This window comes from Hemitrygon akajei, chromosome 7 (genome assembly GCF_048418815.1).
Source record: "Hemitrygon akajei chromosome 7, sHemAka1.3, whole genome shotgun sequence".
Taxonomy (NCBI): Eukaryota; Metazoa; Chordata; class Chondrichthyes; order Myliobatiformes; family Dasyatidae; genus Hemitrygon; species Hemitrygon akajei.
Genome location: NC_133130.1, coordinates 178256174 through 178283699, shown reverse-complemented (window position 1 = coordinate 178283699; position 27526 = coordinate 178256174). Strand labels below are relative to the sequence as shown.

General features: G+C 42.8%; 1 protein-coding gene across 4 annotated transcripts in view; it reads left to right on the top strand.

Moving 5' to 3' along the window:
• Positions 1-27526, top strand: part of LOC140731224 (netrin-G2-like) — a 131052-nt gene that overhangs the window by 82645 nt on the left and 20881 nt on the right. For 3 of the 4 annotated variants that reach the window (XM_073052713.1, XM_073052712.1, XM_073052715.1), the window contains exons 4-8: positions 13730-13902; positions 17329-17355; positions 19287-19355; positions 26866-26904; positions 27232-27267. In XM_073052713.1, coding sequence (XP_072908814.1) covers positions 13730-13902; positions 17329-17355; positions 19287-19355; positions 26866-26904; positions 27232-27267 — 344 coding nt within the window. The remainder of the gene's footprint in view (positions 1-13729; positions 13903-17328; positions 17356-19286; positions 19356-26865; positions 26905-27231; positions 27268-27526) is intronic. The other variant, XM_073052714.1, reaches the window with a different exon arrangement.

Below are 27526 nucleotides of genomic sequence, written 5' to 3'. Positions count from 1 at the left end.
CCTGCTGCTGTCTCAAAGGATTTTGTATGCTCTCACCGTCACTATGTGGGTTTCCTCTTTGTGCTCCAGTTTTTTCCCCACATTCCAGAGACTTACGATTAGGTTTAGTAAGTTATGGGCTTGCTATGTTGGTGCTGGAAGCGTGGTGCCTCTTTTGGGCAGGCCAGCACAATCCTCACTGATCTGATTTGATGCAAAGCAATGCATATAACTGTATATTTTGATGTATATATGACAAACAAATAAAGCTAAGGCTAAAAGATCAGGAAAAATATGATTTAAAAAAAGGAGCTGAACTTAGTGCAGTGGGACTTTTGTTTCTCTCAGTATGTACAAGGTAGAACATACAAGGTAAATGGTAGGGCACTGAGGAGTGCAGGAGAACAGAGGGATCTAGGAATACAGATACAAAATTCCCTAAAAGTGGTGTCACAGGTAGAGAGGGTAGTAAAGGGAGCTTTTGGTACATTGGCCTTTATAAATCAAAGTATTGAGTATAAGAGTTGGAATGTTATGGTGAGGTTGTATAAGGCATTGATGAGGCCGAATTTGGAGTATTGTGTGCAGTTTTGGTCACCAAATTACAGGAAGGATATTAATAAGGTTGAAAGAGTGCAGAGAAGGTTTACAAGGATGTTGACGGGACTTGAGAAATTTGGTTACAGAGAAACGTTGAATAGGTTAGGACTTTATTCCCTGGAGCGTAGAAGAATAAGGGGAGACTTGATAGAGGTATATAAAATTTTGATGGGTATAGATATAGCGAATGCAAGCAGGCTTTTTCCACTGAGGCTAGAGGAGAAAAAAACCAGAGGACATGGGTTAAGGGTGAAGGGGGAAAAGTTTAAAGGGAACATTGGGGGGGGGGGCTTCTTCACACAGAGAGTGGTGGGAGTGTGGAATGAGCTGCCAGATGAAGTGGTAAATGCGGGCTCACTTTTAACATTTAAGAAAAACTTGGACAGGTACATGGATGAGAGGTGTTTGGAGGGATATGGGCCAGGCGCAGGTCAGTGGGACTAGGCAGAAAAATAGTTTGGCACAGCCAAGAAGGGCCAAAAGGCCTGTTTCTGTGCTGTAATGTTCTATGGTTCTATGGTTCTAGTGGGGGAAGAAAGCACACTGTGGGTCCTGATTTACCATTGAACACCATTGATGCCAAGTCACACACCATTCTACTGTGGAAATACAGTGCTGTTTCTTTGTCATTGCTGGCTTAAAGTTCTGGGACACTCTACTTCATAATGCTCTGCAATGGTTCAAGAGAGTTTGCACATGTTGTGGACCAAAGGGGCCGCACTGTACACTAGTCTTTTATGGGCAGAGTGGTTAGTGTAACACTTTACAGTACCAGCGACCTGGGTTCAATTCCCACCACTGCCAGTAAGGAGCTTATACGTTATCCCCACGACCACGTGGGTTACCTCCGGGTGCCCTGATTTCCTTCCACTGTCTAAAGATGTACGTTGGTAGGTCAATTGGCCATTGTAAGTTGTCCCGTGATTAGTCTAGGATTAAATAGGGAGACTGCGAAAAATGGTGGTTGCTCGCATCCTGCTGCTCAGGGAGAGAGAGGGGGGGGGGGGGGGCGGGGGAATCTATGCTGCTGCGTTTGTGTTTTTTTAAAATACAAGTGTACGATCGCTTTTGATTTGTAGTCTTCGCAAAAGAAAAAGGGAGATTGCTGGACTTGAAGGACCGATTCTGCATTGTATCTCAATAAATAATAATAAAATTAGCTTTTCACTTCTTCTTGAGAGCAATTAGAGATAAACAATACATAGTGGCCTTGCCAGTAATGCTCCGGTCCCAAGAAATATCTCTAAAAACACACACATATACAACACATACTTCAGAGCACAAACGAACGACTTGATTTGAAGTCCAAGAGTCTGGATGTTGCTGGAAGAGCAGTTCCATTAGACTTGTGATTAGAGACTGGAGCAGTACATAAAAATATTATTAATCTATAAATTTCTGTCGCATCTAAGGATGAAATGCATTGGCTCCACCAACACCAATATCTCCTTCAGTGAAAGAATAGAATCAATATGATGGATACATTCTGAGTGGCTTTTCCTGAACTGTAGTGTTTGGTACTGCAGGGGACAGCAGCCATGAATGGTATCAGAGCTGTGCATTGACTCATTGGCACTATAAATAGAAAATAACGTGGGATGGACTGCATTATTTCCTGTACTTGGAGACCTCCCTCTCTATGCCATGTCGTATGCCCCCCCCACCCCGATCAATTAATAACTCATATTCATGTAATTGGAGCCTCAGAGAACACTAATAGACTCGGCATAAAAAGAGCAAAGAGACAAATGTTTTACTGTGACAGCACATTGGTTCTCCTTAATTAAGTTTTGGTGCACTATTAGCCAAGGCTTGTTTTAAACAGAATTAAAACAAAAAAAGACCTTTTGAGGCCATTTGTGTCTTTTCTTCCATTAAATTCAGCAGCAATGGCTCTACATTGATAACCTCTAAAATGATTCTATTACATTATCCAGTAGTTTAATCCAAATATTTGTTAGCCTATGTATAAAGACAATTGACGAGCATTGGCTTTAAATTAATCTTCCACAAATGGTGCTCAAAATAGAACTTTCCCACAAAGACCGTGGTGACCCAGAGTTACTTCTTGTGATACAACCTTCATTTCAAACATGGACACAAGAGGTTCTGCAGATGTTGGAAATCCAGAGTAACACACACAAATTGCTAGAAGAAGTCAGCAGGCCAGGCAGCGTCCATGGAAAGGAATAAAGTGTCAATGTTGTGGGCCGAGACCCCTCATTAGTGCCGATGAAGTGTTTTGGCACAAAACATCGAATCTTTCTTCCTTTCCATAGATGCCTGACCTGCTGAGTTCCTCCAACATTTTGTGTGTTCTATGCATGATACGATCTATACCATTGTTTTTTGTTGCCATTCAGAGTTGGCAATCTTCAGATTCTATAAGAATGTAACCTGTGGGTTTAATCACCTTTGGCAATATGGATCTATCGGAGGTTAAGTTAAATGGCCAGAAATCAACTGCATGCTGAATAAAATTGGAGGCACAACGTATAACTGCACTAAACCCTGGGACATTTTGTTACATTATTAGTAGGGAGTCTGAAGATTGCAGGTTTGATCACCATTAAAGGATTTACATACGTAATCTATGCTTCAAAGGCGACTGGCCAGGATTTTACAAGTAGTGAACTCTGATTGTCTCATTGTCATTACAACCACAAACCTACGTGCTAGCTCCAGCATGGTAGTATAACGGTTAGCTAACACTATTACAGCACCAGTGGCCCGGTATCAATTCCACTACTGCCTGTGAGATTTTTTTTACGTTCTACTCCTGACCACGTGGGTTTCCTCTGGGTGCTCCAGTTTCCTCCCACATTCCAAAGAAGTACAGATTAACAGATTAGTAGGTTAATTGGGCAGTGTGTCACCATAAACTACCTGGTCTTCTTCACTGATAGGTCTAGTGTGAATAGATGTATGGCCTATCAGATGCTAGAAGACAGTAGATGCCTTGCAGAGCTGAAGGCCTGTGATGACTCTCTCCATTCTGGAGATATGAATGGGAAACTGTAGCCAGTAATCTATATCCAAGGGTCTTCCACTCTGAATGAAGACCAGACTTTATATGGGTGTGGATGCTTGTCATTTATTTACTTACGGGCTAGAGACATCTGCTACAGGAAAGATATCAATACGATTGAAAGAGTACAGAGAAACTTTACAAGGAGGTTGCCAGGACTTGAGTTGCTGAATTATAGGGAAAGGTTGAATAGATTAGGACTTTATTCCCTGGAGTGTAGGAAAGTGTAGGGAGGATGGTGGTGAATATTGGTGCCTCGAGTTGAGGCGTTGATGTTGCTGTGTGCACCGAGCTTGGCAACCCACTTGAGGCAAGCAAACGGGGTCCTATTTAAGTGCACTCCCAGAGAGAAACACCAACAACTGCGCACTGAGCATGACTCCTCGACTGGTGATGAAATGTCTGCAAGCTGATCGCTAAGCACGGCAAACACCGCAATGTCAAATGCTGGCAGGTTTGATAGTGGTATACAAAACTATGAGGGGTATAGATAGGGTAAATGCAAGCAGGCTTTTTCCACTGAGTTTGGGATAGGCTGGAACTAGAAGTCATAGGTTAAGGGTGAAAGGTGAAATATTTAAGGGAAACTGAGGGGGAGCTATATGGAACGAAGTAGAAGTGGTGGATGCAGGTACAATTGCAATATTTAAGAGAAATTTGGATAACTACATGGATGGGAAGGGTATGGAGGGCCGGTCGATGAACTATTGCAGAATAATTGTCATCCTGGACTAGATGGGCCAAAGAGCCTGTTTCTGTGCTATAGTGCTCTATGACTCTGACATGAGAATTAGCTTGGTAAAAGTAGGGATTTTAATGGGAAATCAAAAGGGTATTGTGTTCCTCTCCTGCCAGGAGCCCCACCTTCTTTCACCCAGGCTATCGCCCAGCAGAAACCCACTCGTGGCCCCAAAGCAAGTGACCATTCTCCAGGTAGAGTCTCAGCAACCCGAACAGTCACCACTGCAACACACACTGGCTACAGAGATTGATCATAAAGACAACAGATGGCATCTTGATTCAAAAGACCCAACACTCCCAGGAGATGCCAAATGGCATCGCTCTAATTGTGCGGATGGAAATACGGTTGGCTGATGAAAATAGGAAGCAAGTGTGGCTCAGGTGCTGAATTTGAATATCTTGTGAGACATGTTTCCATAAAAAGAACTTGAAAAGAACAATCTGTTTACACAATGTGTAAACTAATTTGGTGTCTGTGAGGCAGTTTTGCCTAATTGGAAATATTACTGTACCAGATGCGCACTTTACAATTAAGAGAACTTTGCATCTGCTGGAGATGAAGATTGTTCAGATCAGTGAACTGATTTCTGCTTTTCCCATTCTTGGCTCCAACCTGTGCTGGATGATCTCATGTGTGCAGGCCACCCTTTGGAAGTGCAGCCTCTGGGTCATTTTTATACCAGTGAGTCTGAAGATGGGGTGTTGGTGTTCTGGCGCACCATGAACGGCTTCTCATGCTCACCCAGTTTCCGGCAATGGTCCACTAGTATACATCAAGGGATTCTGAGAATAACCGTAGAATTCCTGCTACAAACCGGCTTGACTGCAACCCATGGAGTTCATCTCCAAGTTTCAGTCCACATGTTGGCCCATTTGCTAAAACCATTAGTAAATCAAATGTAAACAACTGTAGTGCAAGTGTTCAAAATTATTGTGTTTTAGCAAAGTAAATTAAATGAAAACTACATCTGCTGATTTTACTTGTCTTTTTGTATTTGCACATTACTGTAGGCTAAAATTATTATGGAAAGGACACAGGAAGAGAACAGAAGAAATTGTACAAACGCCCATTGGAAGATTGGTTTCCAAATGGGCATTGAGTGTAATGAAAATAGTTTAAGTCAGATGTACAGAGAGGCAGGAAAAATACAACAGGCCAATTCCTGCAGAATTCCAACGAACTACAGCAATTCAATGTGTAAATGAGTAAATTAAATTCTCTTAGATTTGGCTGCCAAGCACATATGGCACTTTAGCTCCTTCCCTCCTTCCCAAACTTGCTGGTTTATTAGCTTTCTTGGTGTAATAACAGCGAGAGTTGTGTATGCTATAAATGATTCACATACCCATTCCCTGAGCAACCTGAACAGAGACATTTAATATTCTGAAGGATGGAAACTCCTCCAAACAATCTGGACGGATCCTGAGGGTAACTCTCTAACTGCTTACTCCATGTGGATCGTTAGCTGCTGGAAATGGATGCTAGGAAACTTGGTTCACACTCTCTCCTCCTGAAAGTTATTGTCCAATAAAAAGATAAACTAATTCAGAGGTCCTGGTGTGATTTTACATTACATACCTGTTGACAAACATGCAGACAAAGAACTCTTAAAACTAGGAACTTGATCATCTCAAACCACATCTTTTTGTGAGTTTGAGTTTGAGGGTTAGAGGTCGTGAAGCATCAGGGAAACTTCTCCCCCTGCTGATTGGCCCTTTCTGACTGACCGTCGGTCTGCGCATGATAGAGCCAGAGGACAAACTCACGGAGATGTGGAGAAGAGAGCAGAAGGCTCACCAGAATCGGGAAAAGGATTGTGAGCCCTGGTTTGACGCAGTGTCCTGAGGGAACCGTGGAGGCGGATCACATGTTAGAGAAGCAGGTTCACCGTCTCAGTAGCTAACAGAGGTTTGGGGAGGGCAATGAAGTGGGCTGCCACTGTCACTGGTGGAGAACTGGTCCACACTGTCATGATCACTGTGGCCCCATTGGGAAGTGACAAACCCACGATAAAATCCATGGTGATGTGAGACATGGGCGTCTAGGGACAGCAGGGGATGCAAGAGCCCAGAGGGCAGCTGGTTGAAGGAATTAAACTGGGCACATTGAGAGCAGGCAGTGATGAACTGACATATCCGCAATCAAGGTGGGCCACGAGAACAGGTGTCGCAGAAAATCCAGAGCCTGTCATATGCCTGGATGGCCGGAGGGGGTGAGGTGTGGGGCCACTGGAGTGTTTCAAAGTGCAGAGTCGCTGGAATGTACGTGCCATTGTCAGGAGTGTCATCCGGAGCAGACACATGCTGTAGCACCTGGCGGATATGGTTTTCAAGATCCCAGATGATCGGGGCGAGGACCTGCTAGAGTGGATTGATGGGCTGAGGGTCAATCCCTGTTTTAGCCACATCGAACTGTCATGACAGGGCAACCACCTTATTGTTCTTGGAGCTGGGTCGGTAGAAGATGGAGAAATTGAACTGGCTGAAGAAGAAGACTCACCAAGCCTGACACGGGTTGAGTTGGTGGGTCCGTTGTATGGACGAGGTTCTGGTGGTCAGTAGAGATCAGGAACATCTTGGTGCTCCCCATCAGCCAATGTTACCATTCTTTCAAGACCTATTTAATGGCAGGTAGCTCCCCTTTCTCCTACTCCATAACGGTGCTATGTAGATTGAACGTGGCGTGAGGAGAAGGCACAAGGGTGCGTTGTCCCAACCGGCCCTCGCTGGGAAAGGAGGGCTCCGGCGCCCATGTCAGATGTATACGACCCTACCACAGAAGATCCAGAGGGGTTTGGATAGTGGAGGATGGGAGCGGTGGTGAAGTGTCCCTCAGCCTCCTCTAAAGCATAGTCCACGGCAGCAGGCCGGGTTACCTGTTAGGTAGGTGGCTCGGTGAGAGAGGTGAGGAGTAGCAATTTGGCTGTGGTTTCTGTGAAATAGCGATAGAAGTTGGAGAAGTCCAAGAAGTGCTGTAGCTGTTTGATGGGCCCATGAAATGACAGTGTGCACCTTCTCTGGGTCCATGGTTATGCCTTGGGGTGAAAGGACTTAACCCAGGAAGTAAATGACTAGGATCTGGAAATGGCATTTCCCTGACTTACAGAATGTTTGGTTTTTGAGCAGACCATAAGACATAGAAGCAGAATAAGGCTATACGGTGCACCGAGTCTGCTCTGCCATTCCATCATCGCTGATCTATTTCACTCTCAACCCAATTCTCCTGCCTTCTCCCTGTAACCTTTCATGCCCTGACTAATCAAGAACCTATCGACCTCCGCTTTAAATGTGTCCTGGCCTCCACAGCCATCTCCGTTCTAAATGGACGTCCCTCTATTTTGAGTCTGTTTCCTCCATAGGAAGCATCCCCACCATGGTGACTTCCCCACCATAGGAAACATCCTCTCCACATCCACTCTATATAAGCCTTTCAACATTCGATAAGTTTCAGTGAGATTTCCCCCTCATTCTTCTAAATTCCAGTGAGTAAAGGCCCAGAGCCATCTAATTCTCCTCGTACAATAAACCTTCCATTCCTGGAATGATCCTCGTGAACCTCCTCTGAACCCTCTGACCCCAGCATCTGGGATGTCTCTATTGCGTCCACAGAATCTCGTGTCTACTCCTCTAACTGTGGAATCTCCTATCACTGCTACAGTCTTCTTCCCTTCTGAGCCACAGTGCCAGAGACCTGGTTGGTGTGGCTCCCCGCCACCTCCCCATAGGTCATCCCCTCAATGGTATACTTCTCATTGAGGGGAACGGCTATAGGAATGGCCCATTTCCCATCCCACTCCTGGGCAGTCACCTATTTTTCTGCCTCTTACAACTTAGGGGTGACTACCTCCCTGTAGCTCCTATCTATCACCTCCTCACTTTCCCATATGAGACAATGAAGAACTGAACGGACCTGATAGATGTGGTATTGGGGGTCCTTTACGAACACCATCTTCCACTCATCCCCCTGGCAGAGGTGGGTCAGGTTGTAGATCCATTTTGGTGAAGATCTGGGGCCCTGCAGAGTGTTTCAAATGCGCAGTCTATCTAGAGGAGGGAGTAGCTATTCTTAATGGTGATTTTGTTGAGTCCATGGTAGTTGATGCAGAGGCGAAGAACCCCATCTTTCTTCTGACAAAAAAGAATCCTGTGCTGGCTGGGGTCTGAGATGGTTGAACGAACAGTGCTGCAGCGTTTCATCAATGTAGCCATTAATGGCTTGGGTCTGAGGAGGGGAGAGGGAGAACAGATAACCTTAGGGAAGGTTGGTTCCTGGGAGGAGGAGGTGGTGCTGTTTTCCTGGGTACAGCGGGTAATTGGTGGACCTGCAGTAAGTGCACAAGTGGTTTCTCAACCGACACTCATTTCTTGGGATGGGGGGAGTTGGTTAAAGGAGCTCTCCCTAACTGCGTGAGTTCTGGAGGCATTACTGATGAGGGTCCTGCAGCCTGAAATGGTTCTGGGAATGGAACTGGGATTTTGACTCGTGATCTGGGGGCCATAAAATGCTTGTCAACATGAAGGGCCAGAGCGATAAGGTTTTCAAGGTCATTGGGCACCTCAAGGGTCGACGGCACTCCGCACTCTGCACTGAAGCGCTCCGCGAAGCTGTGATGGTACTGGATCAGCAGCGCTTCCACGTTGCAGCCGCATTCCACCACAAGGGTCCTGAATTCCACGGTGTAATCCAGCGTCGAGCATGAACCTTGACACAGGTGAAGTATCTGATCCACTGCCTTCCTTCCACTTCCTGGATGGTCAAAAACACGGCACATCTCGCTGGTGAATTCCTCTTTTTTTTTTTGGCGTTGCTATTGCCCCAGTCAGCAGCAGTCCAGATCAGAGTTCACCCAGTCAAGAGAAAGACGGTGACAGCAATCTTGGCTCAGTCCATCGAATGCAGAGATGGCTGCAGCTCGATGCGCAAGACACACTGGGATGGGAAGTTGTGGTATCCAGTTGGAGATCCATGGAAGTGCCTGGGCTCTGGAATCCGGGGCTCCTAGGGAGGAGGTTGACTGGTGCAGGGTTGCTGTATCGAGGTGGAGAATTCATTGAGAGTGGTGAGCAGATAGTCTGCGGCCTCCTTCTGCTTCTGGACTGTGTGCTCATGTCAGTGTACTACTTCCATTAGGCCAGCAAACCCTGCTGAGTCAATCGTTGTCTCACCCATCCTGTCAGGAAATGTAGAGGAAGCTTGACCCAAACACAGAGCAGCAGAGACAATTTAGCAGTGAGCAATCACTTCAATAATAAACTGCAAAATAACAAGCCAGGAGAGGCCACAAATCAAGAGAGAATGGACACACATGACATGACATGACAACAAGGTAACTGAAGGCTAGGAGCAGCTGGCTGAAGCTGGTTCAAATGGGTGAACAAGGATTGTGGATCAGAGATGGGTTTAAATTGGCTGCAAGTGATGAGTTGGAAATGAATGGAGGTGATTCCTTTTAGCTGGGTGGAGACTCTACCTACCTCTGCAAGCCTGACAAAAACAGAGATGAGGAGGAATATCTTTAGCCAGAGGGTGATGAATCTGTGGAATTCATTGCCACTGACAGCTGTGGAGGCCAAGTCATTAAAGTGAAGATTGATGGGTTCTTGATTAGTAAGGGTGTCAAAGGTTATGGAGAGATGGCAGGAAAATGGGGTTGAGAGAGATAATACATCATGATGGAATGGTGGAGCAATTGGCTGAGAGGCCTAATTCTACTTCTATGTCTTATTGTCCTCTTATTGTGTCATTGTTTCCTAAGCTATCCTTATAAAACCACTAGGGGCTGCGGAAAAGTCTTCCCAGAGAGTGAGGGATGTAGGGAGTTTCCTCTGCTAGGGTTTCCAAATATCATGCCTTAGCCCATTGTCCCTCCTCCAAGCATCCCCTGGTGAGATCATCAGTAGTTACAAAGATCAGTCTCAATGAGGTTACTAACAACACCTAAGTCTGCATTTCTGTCACTTCGAATGCCCCCAAGACCACCTTTGCATTGCCAGGCTCAACCCTGACATTAAGGCATGGGTGAGTCAAAGTTTCTCCAGACTACACATTTAACACTAGAGCCATTGCTTTCCTCCCAATACAGCACAGATATGTCAGTTTTTCACGTTACACATTATACTTGGCTTCAGAGTCCTCTCATTTCAGCGATGCTGAGAGGTCCCACAATTTAGCTGTGTAAATTAGAGAAATGAAGGTGTAAACATTTGTGACCTGTTTGTGTAGATAACTTGCACTGTGAATGTGTCCATAGGAAGTGTTTCAATATAATATGTATATATTATATGAAAACAAGTAGGGAATGTGTGATATTAAGTGTTCCCCCATGTTTTATCTCTGTCACAGTCCAATCATCCCCACCTTCTCATTGTTCTTTATCTGAACTCTACATTTCATTTTCATCCAAAATAGGGTCCCTAAGTATCTCAGAAAACTGGAGTCTATACAGCCCACTGGTTTTTCATAATGCCAATCCAATGAGACAGTCAGTGGTTCCATCCCCAGAAAGCTCCAAATACTTACTGACTTTATTCCTTTAAAGAGGAGGCATTCACCACACTTCCTGCTCACTTGCTCCTTTTATTGCCAGATACTTTCAGTTTACATCCTTGACCCTTCCATTAGGAAAATGGTTTCTTTTTCTTCATCTTATCTTTACCCTTCGCCCTTCGCCTTTCTACGAGTAAAGCGGATAGTCAAGCTTCTCCTGTCAACCCACATAACTGACGTCCATTGACAGTGAGACAATGCTGATTAAACTCATCTGCCTGCTTTCCAAGACCTCTCCAAGTGCTGATACTCTAGTTAGTGGCCAATTAATGTTTTGAAGATGTCCAACATAGTCTCTTTGCCATTGTACATTGTCTGACAGTGATATGCTTTGGGATGCCCTGAAATTATGAAAGAAATGATAGAACGGGCCAGGTTTGAGTTACCAATTCTCCCTTGTTGCCAGGGTAATTCTTTTACAGAACCTTACAGTTTATTTGGCTATTTCACCCCAAATAGCTTCAACATGTCAAAATGTATACAACTAAAAGAAACTTAGAGTCATTACCTTTGAGAAGTGGTGTGTCTGTACATTTAGGATGTTAGATTGAGGTTGTATAAGATGTTGGCGAGGCCTAATTTGGAGTATGGTGAGCATTTCTGGTTACCTACCTACCTACCAATCAATAAGATTGAAAGAGTACAGGGAAAATTTCCAAGTATGTAGCCAAGACTTGAGGACCTGAGTTTTGGTGTAAGGTTGAATAGACTAGGACTTTATTTACTGGAGCATAGAATGAGGTGAGATTTGGTAGAGGTATACAAAATTATAACGGTATAGATAGGGTAAATACAAGCAGGCTTTTTCCACTGAGGTTGGATGAGACTAGAACTAAAGTTCATAGGTTAAGGGTGAAAGGTGAAGTGTTTAAGAGGAACTTGAGGGAGAACTTCTTCACTCAGAGGGTGGTGAGAGTGTGGAATGAACTGGTAGCAGAAGTGATGGATGTAGGTTTGACTTCAGTGTTTAAGAGAAATTTGATTAAGTTCATGGAGGGTATGGAGGGTTACAGTCCAGGTGCAATTTGATAGGACTAGGCAGAATTATAGTTCATCATGGACTAGATGAACTGAATGGCCTGTTTCTGTGCTGTAGTGCTCTATGGCTCTATGGGTGTGGATGGAGATTATAGCTTCAATTTAAAAGTTTCCTTGGGCTTTAATTATAAAACTTTTAAAGATGTTTCATTAGCTGTGAGGCATTTTAGCCTGTCCCACACAGATGAAAGTGAAACACAGATGTAAACCCTATCTTTTTTTAACTAAAAATATTGGCGTTTAATTTTAACATAATGGGATTTGTGCCCAATTTAAGCTACAGAGAACTTAGACCAAATCTTTTAAAACTGTTGCTGAATGGGCAAAAACCTTCCACTTTCAAAAAGCAAAAAAAAAAGTGCAGTTACTGGAAATCAAAAATATAAACAGAGAATTCTGGGGATGCTCAGCAGGTCAGGCAGCATCTGTGAGGAGAGTAACAAACTTTACATTTCAGGTGGATAATAAACACAGGGGTTTCTGCAGATGCTGAGAACCTTGAGTAACACTCACAAGATGCTGAAGGAACAAAGCAGGCCAGGCAGCATCTATGGAGAGGGAAAAAGAGTCAACGTTTCGGGTTGAGACCCTTCATCCTTTCAGCAGAATAATGATTGTCCTGATTCACTGCAATGAATCGTGGATTCTAGTTCTCTCTCCGCACATGCGGTAGTGCTCCAAAATTCTCCATTCTAATTTCAGCCTCCTCATTTTTGCTGAAAGGTTAATTCTCCCTGTGGTGAAGGCAGCTCACTAAAAAGAGGCTGGGGAGAGGTCTGTACAAAGTCCTGTTTAAATTACCCCTTAAGTAATTGCACATCATTCCGAGGTTGATGAATACCAGGTTTTATCAGTGCAGCTGGTATTTTAATTCTGGGAATTGGCAGGTGGCCGTGAATCATGGATGGCAGATGCTTTTCTTTTAATTGGAGCTACACATGGAGTTCTCAAGGCACACAGCGCTAAGCAGTCGTGGCCTTTCTCATTTCCTATCAGTTCCATGCTGGCAGTATAGTAACCAAGTCCCCAACAGAACCAGATATACTGATCGAAGATAGAACAGTACAGGCTCTACAGTCCATGATGTTGTGTTGACCTTTTCATCTACTCCAAGATCAATCTAATCCTTTCCTCCCACATAGCCCTCCATTTCCCTTTCATCCATCTGCTTACCTATGAGTCTCTTTAAAATCCTTAATGAATCTGTCTCTACCACCACTCCTTGGCAGCGAGTTACGTGCACCCACCGCTATCTTCTAAAAAACTACCTCTGACATCCTGGCTATACTTTCCTCCAATCACCTTACAATTACGCCATTTCTTTCTGCCCTGGGGCTCTGGCTGCCCACACTCTACGCCACTTATCATCTTGTCTCTTCTCATAATCCTTCGCACCAAAGAGAAAATCCCTAACTTGCTCAACCTATCCTCATGAGACATGCTTTCTAATCGAGGCAGCACCCTGGTAAATCTCCTCTGCATCCTCTCTAAAGCTTCCACATCCTGACTATAATGAGGCGACCAGAACTGAACACAATATACCAAGTGTGGTCTAACCAGAGTTTTTAAAAAAAATTTGCAATATTACATCGCAGGTTTTAAACTCAATCCCCCAACTAATGAAGGCAAACACACCATATGCCTTCTTAACCACTTTGCGCCGCAACTTTGAGGGATCTACAGCTGTCAACCCCAAATCCCTCTGCTCCTCCTCACTGCTAAGAATCCTGCCATTAACCCTACTACACCTGTGGTAGTTATCACTGACCTGTTACACTCGCTCCTTCTTGTTCCAGATGTAAATGCAACATGCACGCAAACAGCTGCCACTTCAAGGAGGGGAGTTTGATGTGCGAATGTGATCACAACACGACAGGCCAAGATTGTGGAAAGTGCAGGAAGAGCTATAAAGCCAAGTCATGGAGACCGGGCAGCTACAGCCCATATCCAATGGGAACAGCCAACAGCTGTATGTATATCATTGCTTTCTTATAGTGTCATGCTCTCTGGAGGTTTGTTGACCATGTTTCATTGAAAAGGAAGTGACCCTTGGGGTTTGCTGCTACTAAGAGCTATGATTAGGTAACGATCTAACTCTTCTGAATGCTCTATTTTCACTGAACTTTCGAAATCTCTACAGGTTCCTCATACCACTTCAGTTGGCAGCACCCAGCATCACAGCCCTGGTCAAATGTACCAACCAGAAGCCCAGGTTTTTGGAAGGAGGCTGAATGGCAGAATGACAGCAGTTGGCAAGGAGCTCACTTGTACCTTGAAGTGGGCACTACCACCTCCTTCAGGATTACAAATGCAAAGTGCAAGGTTTGGGGGAAGACATGTTCAAGTCCAGAGTAGTCTTGACAGTTCCATTGCCTTAGCTATAATGGCGTGTTCCAGAAACGAGTGAACACAGGAGAACAGTTCCTGGTCCCGTGGTAAAGATTATGGCTCTAGACAATTGTTTTTAGTCAAATCCAGGCACAGTGGAGTTCACTGACCAGAGATTTTTTTAACTCTGCTGAATCCGGCCAAAACATGCATGAAATTCAAGCATTTTCCCTCTCTTGCCACCAATGTTATGTAACTTAAAAACATTGAACTAATTCAAAGGAAGACACGAGAGTCTGAAATGCAGGTCTAGCTTTGAGTTTAAGCGAGGCGTGAATGTATCACGTTGGTAGCATGATGACGAATGTAATTAATGTATTTTTATATATAACCCATAATAAATCATTTAAAAGAACAAACATGATTAATCAAACAACAGGATTACTCAAATTTACTTTAGGACATAATTGTGGAATTCCCAATCCAACACAAATCGGTGCTTTATTCTCTAAAACAAATAAAAATCAAGGGGGAGGAAGCTGATTGAAAACTGCCTGTCTTCTGTCGCTAATTAAATTACCCTGGACCTGAGAGTAGAATCTCAGTAACACTTCAGCTATTCTAACAAGCACATTTTCTAACAGATAGAAAAATATTTTGAGAATAATTTTTGCTATAACCAGACCTGTAAATATTAGCTCAAGTACAAGGGCAGAAGAATAGCAACTGGAGTTTATCCATTTCTGCTGTGCATATGTCTAACACCGCATCTCTCAGATAGTGGTCTTTAAAATCATAACTTTAATGTATATGGTTTATTGATTTTATTTCTTCAAAACACCATGGGGTGATTTCTCTTTGTGGTAAAGGATTTCTAGAAATACAAATTATTGCCTTTACAACAGTAGCAGGTATCTGTCAGGAAGAAAGATAAAAATCTATCAGATTAACTGCTCAGCATCGCTTGAGTTCCCACTGACTGAGAACAGAAGTACAGGCCTATCAGCCAACGATGTTGTGCCAACTTTTTAACCTACACCAAATCCAGTCTAACCCTTCTTTCCCACATAGCCCTCCATTTTTCTTTCATCTATGTGCTAATCTGAAAATCAGTTAAATTTCCCTAATGTATCTGCTTCTAGCACTGTTGGTGACAGTTCGTTTCACACACCCACCACTCTCTGCGTAAAACACTTACCCCTGATATCCCCTCTGTATTTCCCTCCTTTTACTTCAAAATTAGGCCTTCTTGTATTAGCCATCTCCACCCTGGGGAAAAGTCTCTGGCTTTCCAATCAATCTCTGCCTTTTATCATTTTGTACTCCTGTCACCCTCCTTCACTCCAGACAGCAAAGCTATAGCTTACTCAACCTCTTCTCATAAGACATGCTCTCCAATCCAGGCAGCATCCTAATAAATCTCCTCTGCACACTTTATAAAGCTTCCACATTCTTCCTATAATGAGGCTACCAGAACTGAACACAATATTCCAAGTGTAGTCTAACCAGTTTTATAGAGCTGCAACATTACCTCACACTGTTAAAGTCAATCCCCCAAACATTTGAAAGCCGACACACCATACATCTTCTTAATTACCTTATCAACCTGCGCAGCAACTTCGAGGGATCGATGATGTGGACCTCAAGATCCCTCTGTTCTTCCACACTGCTTGAGATCCTGCCTTTAACCCTGTACTCTGCCTTCAAATTCAACCTCCAAAATTGTATCACTTCACTTGAAATACTCGAGGTTTTTTTTTTGCAGGAAAAAAGAACTGTAAACTTTATGTCTTGGAAGCTCTTTAGTCCAAAGAATGGATCTCACGTGTAGTAAAAACGTACCTTTGCCTCCCACCTCAGATAAAGTAACTTCAGTGCTTTCTGGCTTTAATTGAAAAGAGATGTCATTGAAATATTTCCTCAACTGATTTATTTTACCTGTTTGTCCATGCCCAAGGTAAGTTCTGATGAGTTAATGACTTTCTAGGCTGCTGAATGTATCTCTGACACAAATGTTGGAACTTTCAAGCATGCAATAGCTGAGCAGCATCTTCAATGAATGCATACTTTTCCCAGATAAAACTCTAATTCGAAGACTCAAAAACAAGAAGCAATCGACCATGAATCTCCCTTTTATTTCCCAAGTCAAGAAAATGGAGTTCAGAGTTAGGGCATAGACAGCAGGGGAGATTTTAGTGGGATCACTGGAGACCAGTTGCTGAGTGCACATCAATGTAAAAATTATATCCATTAAACAGTGAACAGCTCCCTTACAACACAGCCTGGGGCAGAAGCCCATGTTTTTCGGGGAAGTCAATGGTGTTGGCAGAAAACAAGTTCACTATCACCCAGAAATGGGTACTTCCAACTCCTTTGGGATTTATTGTATTAAAAAATGTGAGTCTGGATGAGAAGTGACCGCAAGTGTTCAAAGGTTGTGTTGTCTGATACAACAGCTGTCCTCACAATAGCCCGGCTTCAGTTTCAGTTCACAGCAGAGGTGACACGATTTCACAGCTATACTGTTGGCCCCGTATGGTACAGCAATGAACCATGGTTCCCCTACCTCACCTGTGTGGAAGTGAGAGGGTAAGAGTCAGCTCCTTCTTTTCCATGTGTAGGGGACCCAATGTCCACCTATTACAACTGCCTGCCACATCCCCTGGCTGTGTTTCACAAGATGGTGCAGCAGCCACCATCCACATTGTTATAACTAGCAGTGGCCCTCCTTGCCCCGAAGTCAAACACATCTAGCATGTATCTAGAGGAAAATTTGCTCTTCTAAAATTGCCCTATCAGTGTGTAACGTGCATCTGTGAAACAGCACGCAAAGCCGAGTTTGGCTTTACAAAATGCAGAGTTATTAACCCATGAACGGTACTCTTCGCAACAGCCAATCCCCACTTTAAAACCATATGCATAAGAGTAAACTCCAGGCTGGGTGCAGACTGCAGTACAACCACTGTCTGTGTTTTATTGTCACAGCGAGGACGGGGAGGTGGGGGGAACGTTCTATTCATCGAATTGCTGCTGGCCTCCTTAACATCTTCTTCTGATTTCTTTTCAGGTGTAGCTGCCAGTTCCGCTTACGGTAGTAAGTACAAACCGGGTTACTTGCCTCTATCTCTGTCCACTCTCCCTCTCTCTTCATCACTGCCACGTCTATCAGTTTTCTTAATTTTTAAAACTTTATTTCAAGTATCTTTCTATTTTGTTTTCATCATTTTTTTTGCTTTCAGAATCTGAGTTTGTTTTGCATGTTGTTCATCTACTTAAAGCAAGTTTTTCCACAGTTTCTTCAAGTGGAATTAATATTTTGGAACAGAATTTGAGGGGTACAAATGACTCTTCCGACACACCCCTGAGCTTCAGTTGATGTTTTGGGCCGAGACTCAGAACTAACGAAGTCCTGATGAAGGGTCTCGGCCCGAAACGTCTACTGTGCTTCTTCCTATAGATGCTGCCTGGCCTGCTGCGTTCCACCAGCATTTTGTGTGTGTTGCTTGAGAAGTAATTAGAATGAAACTGGAAACATATCAGGTCTATAAGCAGAAGAAAACAGCTGGCCATTTAGGATAGAGTCATAGACTCATAGAGCATGACAGAATATAACCAGCCCCTTTGGCCCATCTAGTCCGTGCCAAGCTATTAATCAGCCTATTCCCATCGACCTGCACCCAGACCACAGTCTTCCATACCCCTCCCATCCATGTACCTATCTAAATTCAAATGCTGAAATCAAACCCTCATCCATGACTTCCACCGGCAGCTCATTCCACACTCTCTTCACTCTCTGAGTGAAGAAGTTCCCCCTCATATTCCCCTTGAACATTTCACCTTTCACCCTTAACCCATGACCTCTAATTCTAGTCTCGCCCAACTTCAGTGGGAAAAGCCTTCTTGCATTTGCAGCCCTCCTAACATCATCACCACTATCATGTGCCCTGTCATGATCTTTCCATGACAATGATTGTTCTTGGTAAATTTTTCTACAGAACTGGTTTGCCATTGCCTTCTTCTGGGCAGTGTCTTTATAAGACAGGTGACCCCAGCCATTATCAATACTATTCAGAGACTGCCTGCCTGGCATCAGTGGTTGCATAACCCGGACGTGATATGCACCAGCTGCTCGTATGACCATCCACCACCTGCTCCCATGGTTTCGGGTGACCCTGATCGGGGAGGCTAAGCAGGTGTTACACCTTGCCCAAGGGTGACCAAGGCAGGCTCGCAGAGGAAAAGAGCACCTTACAACCCCTTTGGTAGAGACATCTCTCCAACCCATCTCCCAATCTTGTATGCCTCTATCAAATCTCTCCTCGTTCTCTTATGCTCTAGGGAATGAAGTCCTAACCTAGTCAACCTTTCCCTATAACTCAGGTGTTTTGTCATTAATGACAAAGGACCTCGGTCTAAGATGGCAGCCTCACACTGTGTCTCCCTTTAAGAAGCAGTGTCGAGGTTTCCAAAGCAGAGTTGTGCTTCTTTCTGTATATCTGATTCAGCATTCTGAAGCAGTAAAGCAGTTTCTCTATGTCTTCCTGTCAGCGGTTGCTTTCGTCTGTTTATAAGTAACCTTGGATGGGCTGGTGTCCTGGGACCAGATCCGTACTTGTGCATGTCTGGCCTGCGCAAAGCACAGATCTTCGAGTCCTCATCATGAACCCGCTCTCCCACATCCCAACATCAAAGTGCTTCCAGCTGTAGGAACAAGACAGGGCAATGATCAATTCAACAAACTTTGAGGAAGTCTTTTAAGTTCAGGGAGAAAGATTGATAAAATACAATGGTTTAAGGAAAGTGTTCCAAAACACAGCTGTTGGCATTTGGTGGAGAGCATTGTGAAAAAGCCAGCAGGAGGTCAGCTCCCATTTCAAGGAAAGGCAGTGGACTGAAACAGACTGGGAGCTTTGTTAGAAATTTGCCCACTGCTGTGAAAATGGTTACAGTGATCACTGGCTATTGTTTGGGATGTCTCAACTTTTGCTCAACTAAATGTTTCCTTTTTGTTTTACACGTATGCAGTAATCCAAAAATCACAAGTGGTGATCCCACCCGTAGCTGCCGCCTCACAGAAGCCACAGAAAGGGCCAGGTACAATCTCCTACTAGCTTTCCAACAGACTCCCTAGAATGAGTTACAAAGCCTCCCTAGAGTGTGGAGGCAAAATCTGGTGAAACTCTCTCTACTGTGTGACTTGTTCAACAAAGTCTGTATCAATAAGTAAACTATCACCCAATCAAACTCATTAAAGTATAGATTCACAGAATCAGAGAACAATCTTCTGCTTCTAGTATTGGTCGACTGAGTCACAGAACTTATGCTCAAACTGATGATGCACAGGGTCCCTCGCCTGAAACAGTAAAGATTTTATATAGAGCTGAAAGATCACTTCAGATGCTGAGTAGTAGAGGAATTTCATTTTTACTTTTGAGTTTTTTGGAGCCATGTTTATCCTCTCCCATTTTAACATTAAAATGCTGGAATCAAAATCAGATTTATTATCCACTGACATAATTTGTGAAATTGTTGTTATGTGGCAGCAGTACAGTGCAATACATAAAAATACTGTAATACAACAGGAAATGTAAAAAAAAATAAGTAGTGCAAAAAGACAGAAAAAGAAAACTATAATACATTTCCTACAGTTTCAGAAGAGTGACCATTTTAATTCCCTTCCTTGAGTGAGGACTGTGGGGTTGTGTGAATATGTGCAAACAATACAAAAACTTGTAGGAGAATTTTTTTTTTGGTGTATGACAGATATGGAGGAAACAATGATTATGCTGAATTGAATCCTGATCTTTTGCAATCTAAAGACTCTTCGGAATTCAAGAATGAGGCACAAAACTTGTCGCTTACGGCTGGTTTATTAAGGGCTATAAGAACAAAGAAAGAGGAGCTGAGAGAGCAAAGAAAAGACAAAGTAAAAATCAGTCGTGTTCATCTCATATTCAGACTAGAGATAGACAAAATCCCAGTGATAACAATTGAAATAAGATAACCAGATTGAAGTGGTGTGACATCTGCTACTGAAAACTAAGAAGCTTCTAAAAAATACAGAAGCAACTTTACCATATTGACAGAAAATTTTCACTGAACAACTTTATCAGATTCAGATTCAGATTCAGTTTATTGTCATTTAAAAACCACAAATGCAATGCAGTTAAAAAAAGAGACAACGTTCCTCCAGAATGATATCAACAAAGCACATGACAAAACAGACTACACCAGAAAATCCACATAACGTTTGGCAATCCCCAATCCAGAGTCCGGAGAGGCTGCTGCGTATTAATATCGTGCTACCATCTTAGCGTGTTCCCCGGAAAGGAGCTCGAAATCCACCAGACAAAACAAGACCAAAAACTAAAGCTACAAGACCTGTACAAAACCACATAGTTACAACAGTGCAAACAATACCATAATTTGATTTTTAAAAACAGACCATGGGCACGGTAAAAATAGTCCAAAGACGTTAAAAGACTATAAGTTTGAAAGAAACCACCACACAGTTTCCACAAGTCCTCAGGGTCCCGATAAACTTGTCATCCCATGCCGGTGGCAGAAGGGAATACCCCCGTTATGGACTTCCATGGCGGCGCCCGCCTCAGCCTCGCAGACGCAGCACACACCGAAAGCGACCTGACCACAGCGGACTCCGAATCCGTCAAACCTCCGAGCCTCTGACCATCCCCTCCGGCACAGCTTCTCCGAGCACCATCCTCTGCCAAGCGTATTAAGACCCCCCCCCCCTCGCCAATGGCCACCGGCAACGCGACCCCGAGGACTGGGGGTCTGTTCTTCTCAGCAGAGACCCAGACCTCACGTCAGCAGCAGCAACGAAGAGGGCCTTCCTGGAGATTTCCAGATGTTCCTCCGTGCTCCGTGCTCCCTTGTCCGTTTTTCATTAGATTAGGATTGCACACGGCAATCCTAATCACAGTAGATGATTATATAAAAATAGAAGCAAGTTTAGGGAAGTTAAGCTGCAAGAAAAATAACAGTTCTACACCTTAATCCAACAATTATTTATTAAGTTTTTTATTTAGAGATACAATACAGAATAGGCCCTTTCGTCCTTCACACCACGCTGCCCATCAGTCCAGTGATTTCATGCTTTATAATCACGGGACAATTTACAGTGACCAACTAATCTACTAACCAGTGTGCCTTTGGACTGTGGGGGGGGGGGGGGGGGGGACCGGGAGCACCCGGAGAAAACCCATGCATTCCATGGAGAGGATGAATAGACTGCTTACAGAGGATACTGGATTGAACGCTGAACACAAGCTGTAATAGCATCGTGATAACCGCTACGCTACAATGGCGCCCGCATGCCTTTAACCTTGTCAACAGAAAGCATGCAGCTAGTGTTCAACTCAATTCTTATATTATTGAAAACAAAGGGCTCCATAGCTAATTGGGACCATTAGAACTCTGTCCTTCTTGTACCAGGAGTGAAGAACACCAGACTGACTATTATACAGATAAAGCTCTTTGAAAGTGCTACTAAATTAGTCCCATTCCCCTCACAGTACTGAATAAAACTAATAATTCACAAACATTTTAAAACCTTTATTTTAAATTGAAATATTACAGAATTATAAATTTCAAATACCCAAGTTTTAATTTTGCAGATAAATTTATATTGATGAGAGTATTTTTAGACTCAGCAAAAAAAAACCAAGAAATGTCAGCAACACACACAACACACACAAAATCCTAGAGGAACTCAGGAGGCCAGGCAGCATCTATGGAAAAGAGTATGGTCGACGTTTCTGGCCGAGACCCTTCAGCAGGACTTACAACTTGGATTTCCAGTGTCAGCGGAATATCTCTTGTTTGTGAAGAAATGTCAGCAGTAAGGGGAATCAATTCTAAAGGGCAAAGATTTTCAGAAATTGGAACTTACTGCTAACTCTAAACACAATAGATTCTGCAGTTGCTGGAAATCCAGAGTAACACACACAAAATGCTGGGGGAGCTCAGCAGGTCAGGCAGCATCGATGGAAAGGAATGAGCAATTGAAGTTTTGGGCAGAGACCTTCTATCAGGACTGGAAAGGGAGGGGTAAAAAGCTAGAATAAGAAGGGAGGGGAAGGATTACAAGCTAGAAGGTGAAACCAGCTGAGGGGTGAGGTAGGTGGGTGGGGGAGGGTGCGGTGAAGTGAGAAGCTTTTGAGGGTACAGTGATAAATGGAAAAGGGAAAGGGTTGAAGAACAAGGAATCTGTTAGTGGAGGAGAGTGGTCCAATCACAAACTAGACAAAAGCTGCAGATGTTGGAAATACGAAAGGTTTCAGCCTGAAACGTTGACTGTATTCTTTTCCATAGATGCTGCCTGGCCTGCTGAGTTCCTCCAGCATTTTGTGTAGAGGAGAGTGGATTGGTATTGTTAAATGTAAAAGGTTTATTATTGTTACAGTGAAAACTGTGATCCATTCAGTTGACTCCAATGATCTGTACAGATCATTTCATTAGAACTGTGCATTGAAGTAATGTAAGGGAAAACACTAAAGTTATGCAGAATAAAGTATTAGTTACTGAGAAAGTGCAGTGCCAACAGGCAATTTACATTTAAAAGAGTAGAACGATTACAATGGACACAATAAGTAGATCTGTGGAGAGTCGCCACACTTCAGTACCATCTGCTCAAACAGAGCTGCATGATTTGTGAACCCAGAATCTGATTTATAGAAGCTGATATTGGTATAGAGAAGGCAAATCAGCAAGGTGTTAGGTGTGAGATTTGTGATAAAAGGGAGAAATTAGATTACAAAACTGCATTCAATGGTCACTTTATTAGGTACAGCTGTGCACCTGCTTGTTAATGCAAATATCTAATCAGCCAATCACGTGGCAGCAAAACAATGGATAAAGGCATGCAGACATGGTCAAGAGGTTCAGTTGTTCCCCATCAGAATGGGGAAGAAATGTGATCTAAGTGGCTTTAAGTGGAATGATAGTTGGTGTCAGACAGAGTGATTTGATTACCTCAGAAAGTGCTGATCTCCTTGGACTATCACACACTACAGTCTCTATAGTTCGCAGAGAACAGCATGAAAAACAAAAAAAAAATCAGTTCTGTGGGTGAAAATACCTTGTTAATGAGAGAGGCCAGTGGAGAATGGCCAGATTGGATCAAGCTGACAGGAAGGCTACAGTAACTCAAATAATCACAGGTTACAACAGTGGTGTGCAGAAGAGCATCTCTGAACGCACAACACATCGAACCTTGAAGTGGACGGGCTCCAGCAGCAGAAGACCACGAACATACACTCAGTGGCCACGTTATTCAGTTCAGGAAGTACCTAATAAAGTGGTCACTGAGTATATTTTAAAGTGAGGAACATTTTTTAAGAACAGGATGATTGAAACTTGAAATGTGAGTGTCCATTAGTTAAGAGCAATCAACTATGGTTATTGGTTAGGGTCACTTTGCAAGGCTCATGATTTGTCACAAGCAGAGTTAGAGATGTCAGCTCCGATACTTCCAGCAGCTAATGAGAAACACTTCCCTGAATAATGATTATTGGTAAAAGTCTCAAAGAAAGCACCAGTCATGCTAATTGCTGGACAAGTTTCTTTAGTTTGAGCATTGCTCAGCTGTCTAAGCCAAATCCCTTGATTGTTTATATGCTTAGTGCCAAAGGAAGAAGTAATCGAGCTACCTCTGTCAATGCGATTGGCCTTCGTATGATTGAAGGAAGCCTCTACAATGCTAAGCCTTGCGTTCTCCAGTGATTTCAACAAAGACCCAGGCTCCTGTGGAGCTGCACTAAATAGCACACTGTTTGCAACCTTGAATGCAATATGCCAGTCATAGCGGCAGTAGTGAAGGACACATCAATACAAATTTCTTTTTAAAAAATCAATGTTAAATTATTTCTTTCCTTAATGCAGATTCACATCCACAAGCCTGCAGAAAGGAAGAAAGTTTTAATGGCAGTGGAACAACTCTCCTTACCATGAGACCAAAAGACATAGGAGCAGAATTAGGCCTATCAGTCCATTGAGTCTGCTCCACCATTCCATCATGGCCGATTTATTATCCCTCTCAACCCCATTCTCCTGCCTTCTCCCCATAACCTTTGACACCCTTACTAATCAAGAACCTATCAACCTCCTCTTTAAATATACCCAGTGACTTGGTCTCCACAGCCATCTGTGGCAATGAATTCCACAGATTCACCACTCTCTAGCTAAAGAAATTCTTCCTCATCTGTTTTCTAAAGGGACATTCTTGTACTCTGTGTCTGTGCCTCTTGCATTGAACTGGTACTGACCATTGTGGGCAGTTCCATGCCAGTAAGAACTCAGGATCCCAAAATGATCAGTTGAATTGAAGGGCTTGTTTCTGAGTTCTGTCTGTATGACTCTATGATAGCAGAACCAAGTTGGGTCTTCAATCTCAATTATCTACCATTTCTCCAAAATTAATCATCAAAATGAAAAACCATACAGGGAAGGACAGGGACAAGAAACTGTTCTGGTACTTCCACACATAAAAAGTACAAAGGGTTGGAAATGTCAGGGAGTAATAGCAAACAGAAGACAAAAAAGAGCGGTTAATAGTGCCTGTAGGCTCTCAGCATAATCTCAAAACTTCAGGTCATATAAAAATAAAAGTGTACAAAACTATGAAGAGTATTAAGTGACTTCAGGAGCATTAAATAGAGTAATAAGTTAGATATTTGGGGACCAGATTAAATTTATTGTCGAGAATCCTGATTGAAAATCAAGACAAAATATGCAGATGCTGGGAATCTGAGATAAAATCAGAAAATGCTGGGCGATCTCAGCATGTCAGGCAGCATCTGTGAAAAGATAAATACTTCATGTTTTGGGTCTGATCCCCTAAATTTGGGCTCTTCTTACTGCTGATGGCCCATGAACCCAAAACTTTAACTGTTTCTTTTCTCCCCCAAGCTATCTTCTGTTCCGTTTCTTCCCCCAAGCCATCAGACTCCTCAATACCCAGAGACTGGACTGACACCAACTTACTGCCCTCTACTGTGCCAATTGTCTTGTCTATTATTTATTGTAATGCCTGCACTGTTTTGTGCACTTTATGCAGCCCTGGGTAGGTCTGCAGTCTAATGTAGTTTCTTTTTTCTGTGTTGTTTTTACGTAGTTCAGTGTAGTTTTTGTACTGTTTCATGTAGCACCATGGTCCTGAAAAACATCTTGTTTTTACTGTGTACTGTACCAGCAGTTATGGTCGAAATGACAATAAAAAGTGACTTGACTTGAGATGCTGCCTGACTTGCAGAACTTTTCCCAGCATTTTGTGCTTTGATTCCTGAAGTTTGCCAGAGGATGGTGGATCTGTGGAATTCATTGCCACAGACAGCTGTAGAGGCCAAGTCAGTGGGTATCCTTAAAAAGGAGGTTGATAGATTCTTGATTAGTTGGGGCATCAAAAGTTGCGGGGAGAAGGCAGGAGAATGGAGCTGAGAGGGATAATAAATCAGCCATGAGCAGACTTGATGGACCGAATGGCCTAATTCTGTTCCTATGTCTTATGGTCACAGAATTTGCAAGGAAAAGTAATTCAGCTGAAACATACACTCAAAATTAAAATTGTAAAAGGACACAACCAGAGGTATTTGGGGATATCAAGTCTCCAAAGCTACAGTACATTCATAAAGTCATGTTTAAAAAAAGGTGATTGCCTAAAACAAGGAAGGAATGCTGAACTCATGTAGATGATACATGAGAATTAAGATAATTAAGATAAGGTTAGAGAGATCAAAATCCTGAAGGGAGAATTGGTTTGATAAGTAAATTTTCAATAGAGCAAATGAGTCAAAGACAAAGGAACATAGATTTAAGATCAAAGGAAGAATAAAGAGCAAAACTTTAGAAGGCCAGGCATAAACCTTGACATTTTTTTGGAAATAAGGAACGGTGTTAAAGAATTGAAAAATTAAAAAAAATAAAGGTAATTCAACAGTGGGTGTCTGGACAGATAAGATAGTGAAAGCTCTGGGTACCAGTGAAATGGCTTGATTTGTGGGTAATGGGGCATATGTAATCCTAGAGTGTTTAAGGTCAAGATTAGATCATTCATAATCTTATTCAAAGACAAAACAGAATTGAAGGGCTAATTAGCCCATTCCTGCTCCTTTTCCTTATATTCTCGTGTTACTGGTGACAGTTGGGAAAGAGCCTAACAGAAGGCCATTTTTTAAAGAAAGCAGTTGGATTTCATTCCCAGATTCCTGCAGAAAGGAAAGAATTAATGGCAGTGTCAAAACAGAAATAGTAACTAAGCCTATGGATACTCTCACCTGTATTAGTCCACCAGTAGATTCACCAGAAGGAGCACTGATCAATTCACTAGTCAAATTGGCCACTAAAACCATCATTTTTCTTGGAACAATATTCATCAAGGAACTCAACTTCCTGCTGTCCATTCCCTATCCATGATGTTTAGTGTATTCCCTGTGCTGAACCATATTCCTTCATTTCTCGTCAATAGCACAACCTAACTTCGAGAATTCTCCACAATTAAGTGTGTAAATAGCAGTTATCAGAAGACTCGAGCTGAATTTTCTTCAAAATTGTTCATCAATCTGCCTCTGTTCTGCTTCATTGAAAGGAGAAATCATTCCTCGTCATGATACAGGGGCCAAGAAGAGTAAGTCTTCCACAAGTCATTAATAACTAGTATTAGGTAGCATAGACCAAAATTACTAACTAGTAATAGTTAGCATAGAACAACAGTTAACAGTTATTATAATCTTAAGCAACTCTAACTGATTTTAAAACCAACTATTTGTTAAAACTAGTTATTTTGGAATCAAAGTTTCCTCTGCATAGTTACTAGTGCTTCCACCTTTTTTTAGTATTAGTTATCTTTCGGTGAATGTAGCCTTTAGTTCTAGTAACTGAAACAAATACATTTGCAATGTTATTAGTGGATTCTAACCCACCTTAGAAATCGTGCTTCTATTTCTTGTTAAAGGACTTGTACCGATTGCTGAGCAAGGAGTTAAAAAGGGTGAGTTTATCATTCTGGTTAGAATAACCGAGACCCATAGTGGTATCTACTAGTTATAAGTGAAAGCCTGCTCGTTTCCATGCACTTTGACAGAATTTAAAATCCATTATGTGTAGCTTATTCAAGGTGCAGATAATTTATTCTGCTTTATATTAACTTCATTAATTTTACATTCGTCCCTTGAAAGCCAGGTAAGAAATGGAGCATCATCAGCTAATTCCACCAAGGACATCATCACAGCCACACAGAGTTCTGTGCT